The following is a 12,055-nucleotide window of genomic DNA, read 5'->3' as shown; positions in this document are numbered from 1 at the left end:
TCAGACTTTCCATTATTTTGCAAAGGTGATTTGATCAGTTTCACTGCCTTGGTAATTACCACAGCTGTTTCATCCAAGGGAAATCCTGAAAACATGACCTGTTGGGGCATGCCTTGAGGACGAGTTGAGAAACACTGCGCTAAACTCATGCTTACAATAGCACTACATATACCCTGAATATAGCCGGATTGAACAGACTTTCCTACTTCTGCTCAGGCAGAGAGAGAAAATCTAATGGGATATGGAGGTAGATTTGGTGATGTTACTACTGTGCTGCTGGTTGTTCTTGGAGAGGAAGCTGCACCTAAGAACCTGCAGTGCAAGAGCCCCCTATTTCCGTTTTACCCAATCCGTGGGTCTCTGTGCTTCCTCCACCCCGACTGCTGCTTCTTGATAATTTCTCCACCAGTGTTTGGGGGAGGGGGGCGGGGGGTTACGGACATGAGAAAGCAAATCCCTGTCTCTGCCAAAATGGCTGGCTTCACACGGAGTGCAGAACAAAACATGGTAAGTCAGTAATAAAGAAAATCCTAGCTGCAGGGAGACCAGTGACTAATGCTTTGCCTTTGTTTGGGCACAGCTTCTACACATCAGGTCCTCTTTTTTTTTTTTTTTTTTATAAAAAACATGTTATACCTCCACTGTGCAGCTTGTTTTGCACAGAGTGGCCCCGAACCTGGTCTTCTGGGGTCCCTCGGCGGCTGTCTCGGCTCCCCCTCGCAAGAACTCATCACCTTCATGCGAGCGAGCTTGCATTGTGATGAGTTCTTGTGGGGGCGCTCCTGTGATACAGCCGGCGGCCATAGGCGCTTACTGTATCACTCGGCCCCGCCCCGGGCACGCTGCGTCATTGGATGTGATTGACAGCAGCACCAGCCAATGGCTGCGCTGCTTTTAATCAACCAATGAACGAGCCGAGAAGCCGACCGAGAAGCCTGCGCGTTTCACGGTGCGGGACTTTCGAAGGGTCAGGTAAGTAAATGGGGGCTCAGGGGGGACCGCTAATGCTGAGATGTTTTTTCACCTTAAAGTGGTTTTAAACCCCACTTCATGACTTTTACCTACAGGTAAGCCTATAATAAGGCTTACCTGTAGGTATAAAGAATATCTCCTAAACCTGTTCGGTTTGGTAGATATTCCCCCTGCAATGCGCCGCTGATTGCAGCGGGGATCCTCAGCTAAAGGACCGGCAGCCGTCGAACCTTGCCGAATTGAAGTCTCCCACGCGCATGCGCGGGAGTGACGTCATCGCCGCTCCAGCCAATCACAGCGCTGGAGCGGCGATACCCGGAAGACACGCCGAGTCAAGATGACATCTCGCTCGGCGTGGACCAGGTAAGTTCCTCTCACCTCGTTCCAAGATAAGTATTTCATAATGAGCTAATATGCGATGCATACTAGCTCATTATGGCTTTTGCCTTTCAGGTGAAAATAAATAAATAATCGCGGGTTTACAACCGCTTTAATGCATAGAACATATTAAGGTGAAAAAACTTTTACCTTTACAACCCCTTTAAGATTTGTAGCCAAGAAAAAAAAAAAAAGTATGTATGTAAAACATCAGTTTTAAAGGCCCCATTCACATCTGAGCGTAGCGTTTTTGAGCGTTTTTATGGCGTTTTGACGCGCGTATTCGCACGTTTGCATACAGCGTTGTTTTGAACTTTGTCGTTTTTTTATTTTAGCCAATAGGAAAAATGATCATCTCTTATCATTTGTTGCTACATTTGTAGATTTTTTTTATCTTCTTCCTGGGTGAATATTCCATATCACAGAACAGATTAAAGCGTCCAAATGCCAGTAGAAACGCAAGTTGTCGCGCTAGACGCTTGAATCAAGCGTTTCCATTAGCTTCTATGGGAATACAAACGTTCAAAAACGCCCAAATCAGCCCAATTCGAGCAAAAAAAAAAAAGGGTCCAGAACTTGTTTGAGCTTCAGGCGTTTTGGAGTGGAGATGTGAACCATCTCCATTGAGAATAATGGATTTTTTCCCCTCTAGCGTTTTGCAGCTTCAGGCTACAAAACGCTCAGGTGTGAATGGGCCCTAAGTGTGTAAAGTTTCAAGCAAAAAATAAAAATAATTTTTTTTAAAAAACAGAACCAAAGCATTTAAATGTTATGATCCCTGCGCTGTGAACTTATCAGACTGCTGCTGGGATGTAGGATGAAAATTCCTATGGAGTATGCTGTCTGGATACCCAGCGCTGTCAAAACACGCGCCTCTTTAAAACTTGTGTAATACTCAAACAAGAAGCAATATTACCTTTCCTCATACAAGGTGATCACTCAAAAAAAAATGTATTATATTTCCTCATGCAAGATAATAAAAGTTGATTTTTTTTAATGGATTTGATCATAAACATTTATTCTGTGTGTCCATAAATAATCCTTTAGCCTAGGTTCACATTGGAGCGATTTGACAGATCAAATCGCATGACAAGTCGCAGCCTATTGGTGGCAATGGCACTGTTCCAATCGGTGCGACACCGATTTGCAAAAGTAGTTCCTGTATTACTTGTGCCGATTTCTGGTGCAACTTCAATAGACATCTGTGTATGAAGCCACACAGATGTCTATCAAGTAGCACCTGAAATCGCGCTGACCTTGCTTCTTTGAAATCGTGCTTTTTCAAGTGAAGTAGCGCAATTTCAAAGTAGCATCAGTGTGAACCAGGGCTTAAAGTGCTTGGTGTGCTCCAGTGACAAGTGCTGTCAATTAAAGTCTTTGCTGTGCTCCCTTCCTTAGGCCGGGTTCACACTGGTAGGACAAACGCTCCGACATTAGGAGCACATGTCGCATGACGTATGAAAATCAATGTTTCCCTATGGGAGCCGTCTTAACTGGTCCGACACAAGTCGGTCCGACTTTGAAAAAAGTTCCTGCACTACTTTGGTCCGACTTTGATCCTACTTCAGCCCATTGAATATCATTGAAGTTTGATCCTTTGAAAGTCCCGGTACTTCATCATTTAAATGTTTAAATGTTTACATGTTATGGATGTTGCCATATTTCCCTTATAACTGTCTCGCTCTGGTAGTCATTTTTCTGAATTCTGTAATTATCTCTGTTTGTATGACTCCACAATGTTTATGTATTTCAGGCATATCCCCTGCTTACATTTTTATTTGAATATTTGTAATACCAATATACCTGTGTTTACATTAGTAATTCCTTCGGTTTATATATGTCTCTATATTGTGCCTTTTTAGCCCAGGACCTTGGCCATGTGATCGGGCCCGCTCTGGCACCTCCCCCCTCTTTATTGATTGGCGCACGTCGGACCCTTCAGACCACGGGCTCCAATCGGAGCCCGCTGTTTGCAGCCCTGAACCCGGCCTATGGTCATTGGGTCTCAGGACTACAAGGCCGCGCATCACCGAATGCGCGGCCGTCTGATTGGTGAGTCACGTCTACGTCGCGGTCACGTGACCTATGACGTGACTTGGGATATCCCATTTAAGCTGCTCTATGAGCTAGCTGAATGAGATGCACGGAGCTCTCCCTGGGGACGCGCTGACACTTCAGAGAACTTTGTAAGTACACACTGCCCATGCTGAATCTGTACCTTATATACTTTTATGCCTCTCTATCATTAGTGACATTTATGCCCAACTATTTGTGTGGTACCGTGTCTCTTTTTAGATTGGCTTCTGCCTGTGTTCAACCACACTGGCGTTCATGTCAGTTTGCCTATAAGTTTGTGTCACCTGCCCCAGCATCATTTATAGTGATTGTTTTATCCTGGACGGTAAGCTAGTTCAATATTAATCCATCCCACTCCAGCACTTAATGTCATCTCCTGGTGTCCCATCTACTCACTTAGTAGCACCACTGGTTATTCTAACCAATTTTCACTTGGTTACTTTGGAACTGTCATCATTCACTTTTCCCTTCCCCTTGCTACTTTCCCCCCCCCCTCCCTTCCCTCCCATATATCAGTCATTCCTTTCTTTTCTCCCTTTCATTTTTCACCCTTTCCTTTTCTCCCCTTTCTCCCTAATCCTTTCCCCTTTCCCCCTTTTCTATTTCTCTCTTACTTTTGCCCCCTCTTTTCTCCCAGCCCCTCTTTCTTTTTCCTATTCTTCATCCTTTTTTCAAACATTCTGGTCCATTTTTATTTAATTTTTGTTTTTGCTTCACCTTTGTTTTTTCTTTCTTCTGTCTTCCCTCTTTCCATTTGTTTTTCCCTTCTGCTTCAATTAACCATGTCTTTCCTTCCTCTCTCTTCTCCCTTCATGTTTTCCTCCCCCATTACCAACCCTCTTCTTTTCCCTTCCTCCTCTTTTCTTTTTCTCCCCCTCCCCCCCTCCCCCTCTTGTCCCAATTTTCCCTTCCCTTCACGGTTTTTTATCCTGGCTTATCCCTACACAACCGTCCCTAAGTATATTAACCATTAGGAATAACTTATTAACCTTTTCCACCAGAGCCTGTCCTTATCATCCCCCACGTGCGCCCTAGGGGGTTTTCTTGCCCGAGCTTTCCATGATCACTCTGGCACCAAGGTGAGTAGTCCTGTGACTCTCCTACAAAGGCACAATGTTGACACTATGTATCTTTCTTTCTTATCAAAGTATTGTACACAATTGCTTGTTGCTTTATTATATTTTATTTGTATACTTGTAGACATTTCTCCTGAAGAAGCGGTTGTATACCGCGAAACCGGTCGAGACCACGACTCCACCGATCAGACCAACGGTCTTCTGATCTGATTAGTGGGGTTTGTCCCAAATGCTTTGTATATTTTTTGTATAATCTGTTAAATAAATATTTATACTACTTTTTATATTGTTGTATATCAGTGCCTCAAAAATCCCACACAAACTCCCCCTTCCCCCCCCCCCTTTTCTGATCTATAGTTAATCAACTAGGCCGCAAGCAGCCCTTGTTTGAGTTACTGATTAGATCATACCAATTATAATCATTGAAGTAGGATCCTTGTCCTTACCACTTGTGGCATCCGACATGTGATTGCAGCAGCAGTAAAAGGAATTTATTTCACACTGGAATTGTTTTGATTGGTCAAAGAACAAGTCAGACTATCACTAAGTCGGATCAAAGTAGTATCCTGTTCATGAAAGTCGGACCGATGTAGGACTGATGTCGCAGAGCAAAGAAGGATGAAAGTTGGATGACGGTCCTGTCGTACCAGTGTGAACCCAGCCTAGTGGGTTATGTGCCCGTGTTAAAAATAGGGCTTATAATTCTCCAGTGGATAGCTGTGTCTATTCCTTCTCAAGGATACCAACAAATGGGAAGCATGTAAAGATGCCTCTTTGTTACTCAAAACCACGATTTGCATTCCAACAAGCGAACATGACGTCACCGGGAGTATCCACCCGCTTAAAGCATTTCGCTCCGCCCAGGAAGCGTCCTCAGAAGCTGTGAATCTCTGGTGATTAGTTCAATATTTGTGACTAGCTCCTCCTACTACACCCACTCCGGTGCTTCCTCTTTACTTGGTACACACGCACTAGTCTGTTAGTGTGATTAACTACCTCCTATTTTCAATATGCTCCCGCCACTCGCTACATGACTACTGTTTTTGAATTTAAAAGGGGTTGTAAAGGTACAATTTTATTTTCCTAAATAGCTTCCTTTACCTTAGTGCAGTCCTCCTTCACTTACCTCATCCTTCCATTTTGTTTTTAAATGTCCTTATTTCTTCTGAGAAATCCTCACTTCCTGTTCTTCTGTCTGTAACTCCACACAGTAATGTGAGGCTTTCTTCCTGGTGTGGAGTGTCGTGCTCGCCCCCTCCCTTGGACCACAGGAGAGTCGTGCTGGTGGCCCTGTGGGGGTCTCAAAACAACGATTTGCCTTCCCACAAGCGGACATGACGTCACTGGAAGTATCCACCTGCTTAATGCATTTCGCTCCACCCAGGAAGCGTCCTCAGAAGCTGTGAATCTCTGGGGATTAGTTCAATATTTGTGACTAGCTCCTCCTACTACACCCATTATGGTGCTTCCTCTTTACTTGGTACACCCACACTAGTTCCTTCCTGTTAGTGTGATTAACCACCTCCTATCTTCAATACGCTCCCACCACTCGCGACATGACTACTGTTTCTGAATTTAAGCATGTGTCACTAGTTCTGTTCTCATCTATTTTACAGCTGTGTATATATTTTGGTAGCTTTTTCAGTTACAAGACGGCTTTCACTGACGTCCGCCCTGTAACTGAAAAAGCTACCATAATCTATACAAAGCTGTAAAATGTAAAACTAGGGACACAGACTTAAGGGGTTGTAAAGATACACCCCCCCCCCCCCCCCTAAATACCTTAGTGCAGTCCTCCTTCACTTACCTCATTGTTAGATTTTAAATTCATTAATATTTATTATGTGATAAATGTTTCTGAATCATTGATTAAACATGGTAGTTTGAGGAAGGTCAGTTACAGGACGACACTACATCTGTTGTAGGCTTCATGTATTTTAGGAGATACGTCAAGACGGTGGGTGGAGATGTGTTACTTAAAAATACACAAGTGGGTGTTACATTTGACAGGAGCATCACCAACCTTTTTTGGAGCTAGTCAATTATGCATAGCTTGGGTTTTAAAACCGTATAAGAACACATGTGGGTTGTGTAGTTAGTGAGGAGGAACCTCAGGGTCACCCGACGGGGGTCTCAGGGTCATCGGACTCTGCAGAGAGATGGGGGTGGGGAAGGGACCCTCTCCCAGGAGAAAGATCATACCATCATAATATCTTTCCTCCGTCTGTTAACTTTCTGAAGTACCATCCAGCAATGATGTTTTACCAGCTGTAACAATGTAAGCATTAACTGTTTGCTGTTCTGTCCTGAAGAATAAACTTCGGGTGTACCAAGCAAAGAGGAAGCACCAGAAAGGGTGTAGTAGGAGGAGCTAGTCACAAATATTGAACTAATCACCTGAGATCCACAGCTTCTGAGGACGCTTACTGGGTGGAGCGAAATGCATTAGGCGGGTGGATGTTTCCAGTGACGTCATGTCCGCTTTTTGGAAGGCAAATTGTGGTTTTGAGTAACAAAGAGGCGTCTAGGCATCTTTACATGCTAACCATTTGTTGGAATCCTTGAGAAGGAAAAGACACAGCTATCCACTGGAGGATTATAAGCCCCATTTTTAACACAGGCACATAACCCACTATAAGGAGGGGAGACAGCAAAGAAGCGATTCAGTTCGCATGTGTTGCGCTCTATAAATTTTTCATTCATTCATTCACAGTGTGAAATCTGCTTTTGTACATGCTTTTATATTATTAATAAAAACGGAACTACGCTACGGATCTCTCTTGGTTCTATTTCCCCATACATATGTGGAGTCTATTTTCCCATTGTTGGAATCCTTGAGAAGAAAAAGACACAGCTATCCACTGGAGAATTGAAATCCCCAATTTTTAACACAGGTATATAACCGAATATTAGGAGGGGAGCACAGCAGGCATTTTAATTGACAGCACTTGTCACTGGAGCACAACCAAGCACTTTAAAAGGATTATTTATGGACACACAGAACACAGATTAAATGTTTATGATTGTTCAAATCAAGAAAAAAAAACAAAACAAAAAAACGTATTATCTTGCATGAGGAAATATAATACATTTGATTGATCACCTTGAATGAGGAAATGTAATATTGCATGTTGTTTTGAGTATTATGCACATTTTAAAAAAGGCGCACGTTTTCACAGCGCTGGGTATCCATATAACAGACCCAAAGCATTATAGTTTCATTAAAAAAAAAATTGATTTTTTTTTAAAATGGCCTTATTATTTTGTTCTTTAAACCCCATGTCTACACTCCATTGGCAGTTACTGTACACTAGGGCTGCACGATTATGGCAATAATGAGAATCGCGATTCTTTTGCATAAAATGAAGATCACGATTTTCTCACGATTCTCAGTTTATTTAAAGTTATTTTCAACACAAAACTGAGCTATGTGCTCAAATACAGTGTATGTAAATGTGACGAACTGTTTACATGTTAAATTTTAAAAGCTGCAGCAAACCTGCTGACCTTACATGGTTGCTAAGGCCCCATGCACACGAGCCGCAGATGCAAACTCATCTAAACACACGTTTTCAAACGCAAAAAACGGCGTTTAAAACGCCCATTTTGCCGCGAATTTCGCTGCGTTTTACTGCGTTTATAAGCGTTTAGTTAAGAAACAAGACCATCCCTAAGCTCAAAAAACAGTATTATTTAACCATTTCAGCCATTTTGTGAGACCAGAGTGAGTAGCAGCTGAGAGAGCAGCAGTATACTTGTATTTAGCGTGTCACCTGCCACAAGTTGTGAATTGTCCACTTGGCACGTCCTCTGCCAAGTCACCTGGCCACATCACCTGCCACAAGTTGTGGATTGTCCACTTGCCATGTCACCTGGCATGTCACCTGCCACAAGTTGTGGATTGTCCACTTGCCACGTGACCTGCCACATCACTTGGTCACATCACCTACCACAAGTTGTGGATTGTCCACTTGCCACAAGTTGTGGATTGTCCACAATGCAATGCAAGCAATTACAGTTTTTTTATGTTTTTTTAATGGTTTTTCATCATTTGCCATCATTTTTGAGATTTCTAATGTAAAAAAATAGGTCACCTTTAAAAACGCCTATAAACGAAATCGCGGCAAACCGCCAGTACCGCGTTTTGCGTCTGAAAAGCGAAAACTTTTGCGTCTGAACCCATTTTTTTGCTTCTGAAAAAACGAGCATAAACGCAACTGCCGAAAAACGCAGAAAATCATGTGCATGGACACATAGGATAACACTGAATGTGCAGTTGAAAAAGCTGTCCTAATTCCTCTGAACACGCGTTTACCAGCGTCTCGTGTGCATGGGGCCTAATGTGACAGAACACCTCTGATTTTTACATTTAACTAAATGTGAAAATCAGAGGTGTTTTGTCACATTAGCAAACATGTAAGGTTTGCTGCTGCTTTTAAAATTTAAAATGTAAACAGTCTGTCAGATTTACATACAAGGGCCCCGATTCAGATACGAGTTACGACAGCGTATCTCCGGATACGCCGTCGTATCTCTGAGTGTGCGGGCCGTCGTATCTATGCGCCTGATTCTTAGAATCAGTTACGCATAGATTTCCCTAAGATCCGACCGGCGTAAGTCTTACACCGTCGTATCTTAGGCTGCATATTTACGCTGGCCACTAGGTGGCGCTTCCGTATATTTACGCGAGGAATATGCAAATTAGGTAGATACGCCGATTCAGAAACGTACGTCCGCCCGGCGCATTTTTTACGTTGTTTACGTTAGGCTTTTTCCGGCGTAAAGTTCCCCCTCGTAAAGCAGGGGTAAGTCATGTTGGGTATGGACGTTGGAAACACACGAACATCGTCGTATTTTACGTCGTTTACGCAAGTCGTTCGCGAATAGGGCTGTACGCAAGTTACGTTCACGTCAAAAGCATTGACAGTTTGCGGCGTAATTTGGAGCATGTGCACTTGGAAACGATCACGGACGGCGCATGCGCCGTTCGTAAAAAACTTCAATTACGTGGGGTCACAAGTAATTTAAATAAAAAACGCCCACATCTTCCACATTTGAATTAGGCGGGCTTACGCCGACACATTTACACTACGCCGCCATAACTTAAGGCGCAAGTTCTTTCTGAATACGGAACTTGCGCCCTAAGTTACGGCGGTGTAGTGTATCTGAGATACATTTTCGTATCTATCGGTGGGCGTAGCGTATCTGAATCCGGGCCACTGGATTTAAGCACATAAGCTTCGTTTTGTGTTGAAAAGAACTGTGAAATTTAAAACGCTGTTGGGTGTAACAAGATGACCGCTTGCCCCCTTCTCACTAACATTACTGTGCAAGAGTGTGGGGTGGAGCAAGATGGCGGCGACGAAACACCGCCGCTCCGGAGCTAGGCCGAAGCCGGGGACTTTCCTATGGCCGCACCCGAAAATCGCGAATCATCCAGCCTGGAGATCGCAGGGGGGGGGGTGAATCGAGAACGTGATCTTTTCGCGATTAATCGTGCAGCTCTACTGTACACAGAGAACCACACAGGAAAACCAGTAAAGGCCCATTCCAGGATGGTACAATATGTATCCTTGCTATTGGTAAACCAAAAGGAACCAAAAGGACACGTGAGCCGTGCAGCGTTTTTCTTGAACATGCTAACCCACTCTCTAAAAACCATATAAATAACCAATCTTTTTTTTTCTGACGGAAGGGGGGAAAAAAAAAAAAACAGAATAGATGTGAGACGAAATTATATAGGCAAAAAAAAGGCAATAAAACCATTCATTAACGTGTGATTGTGACGAGCACTCCGGAAGATGGCGGTTTTAAGAACAATGGTTTGGAGGAAGGACCCAATAGAAGACAGAAAAGTAAAGAATTACAAAAATCTAGAAAATCATCAAATTTAACCGATAGAATGAAAACTCCATAGCAGGTAGGCTGCAGTTCACATGTGGGAAAATATGCTTTTTTTTTGCATAAGACCACAGTACATTATCCTGGGGATCTGGAATATAATAAAAGGAGTCAGATACTCACAGCTGGGCGACCTGGTCGGGACCGGTGCTCTTCTCCTGGAGTTTTACTGCCTGGCGGACTGATTGAAGATTCCTCTAGTTTAAGGGGGGCTGCCAGAGACACAAGCAGGAAAAAATATTAAGAGAAGCACGGGAGCACCATAACTACTGTATATACTCGAGTATAAGTGTTGAGGCACCCAATTTTACCACAAAAAAATAAATATGGGAAAACTTATTGACTCCAGTATAAGCCTAGGGTGTAAATCTGCATGCCTCCCTGTGTCCATGCCTCCCCTGTGCCCATGCCCAAACTGACGTTTTACATGGGAGTCTATGGAAGGGGTGCCAGGCTTTGAAAAATTGGTGCTCCCCAGCCGTAGGTCCCCCAGGACAACAAACTTTGCACACTTGTAGAGGAGAAATTGGGATACATGTGTGCGACGTTCCGGGTCCAGAGGACCTACAACTGGCCGGTACCAAGTCCCCAGAGTCACCAAAGAAATGACCGTTTAACATGGGAGTCTATGGAAGGGGTGCCTGGCTTTGAAAAATCGGTGCTCCCCGGCTGTAGGTCCCCCAGACAACAAACTTTGCACACTTGTAGAGGAAGTGGGGCTACATGTCTGGCAAGTTTGGGGTCCAGGGGACCTATGGCCGGCCGGTACCGGGTCCCCAAAGTCCGGGAGATCAGGCGCAAAAAGCTGACTCGAGTATAAGCCGAGGGAGTTTTGTCCGACGGCCTTGTGTACACACGATCGCATAATCGGACATCACACGTTTGTTGGCGGACAATTTTAACCACTTAAGACCCGGACCAAAATGCAGCTAAAATGACCCGGCCAGGTTTTGCGATTCGGCACTGCGTCGCTTTAACAGACAATTGTGCGGTCGTGCGAAGTGGCTCCCAAACAAAATTGGCGTCCTTTTTTCCCCACAAATAGAGCTTTCTTTTGGTGGTATTTGATCACCTCTGCGGTTTTTATTTTTTGCGCTATAAACAAAAAGAGAGTGACAATTTTGAAAAAAATGCAATATTTTTTACTTTTTGCTATAATAAATATCCCCCAAAAATATATAAAAACATTTTTTTCCTCAGTTTAGGCCGATACGTATTCTTCTACCTATTTTTGTTAAAAAAAAAAAAATCGCAATAAGCATTTATCGGTTGGTTTGCGCAAAATTTATAGCGTTTACAAAATAGGGGATAGTTTTATTGCATTTTTATTAAATTTCTTTTTTTTTTACTACTAATGGCGGCGATCAGCGATTTTTTTCGTGACTGCGACATTATGGCGGACACTTCGGACAATTTTGACACATTTTTGAGACCATTGTCATTTTCACAGCAAAAAATGCATTTAAAATGCCTTGTTTATTGTGAAAATGACAGTTGCAGTCTGGGAGTTAACCACTAGGGGGCGCTGAAGGGGTTAAGTGTGACCTCATGTGTGTTTACAACTGTAGGGGGGTGTGGCTGTAGGTGTGACGTCATCGATTGTGTATCCCTATAAAAGGGAACACACGATCGATGCCACCGCAGCGAAGAAC

At 43.5% G+C, this 12,055-nt stretch overlaps 1 protein-coding gene across 12 annotated transcripts in view; it reads right to left on the bottom strand.

Moving 5' to 3' along the window:
* The window catches only part of MINK1 (misshapen like kinase 1), a 251,428-nt gene that overhangs the window by 35,684 nt on the left and 203,689 nt on the right, over positions 1-12,055 (bottom strand). For all 12 annotated transcript variants that reach the window (XM_040346853.1, XM_040346851.1, XM_040346852.1 and 9 more), the window contains one exon: positions 10,527-10,615. In XM_040346853.1, coding sequence (XP_040202787.1) covers positions 10,527-10,615 — 89 coding nt within the window. The remainder of the gene's footprint in view (positions 1-10,526; positions 10,616-12,055) is intronic.

The sequence above is a fragment of the Rana temporaria genome, chromosome 3, assembly GCF_905171775.1.
Source record: "Rana temporaria chromosome 3, aRanTem1.1, whole genome shotgun sequence".
Lineage (NCBI taxonomy): Eukaryota > Metazoa > Chordata > Amphibia > Anura > Ranidae > Rana > Rana temporaria.
Note: the sequence above shows the minus strand (reverse complement) of the source record. Positions and strands in the feature narration are given on the sequence as shown.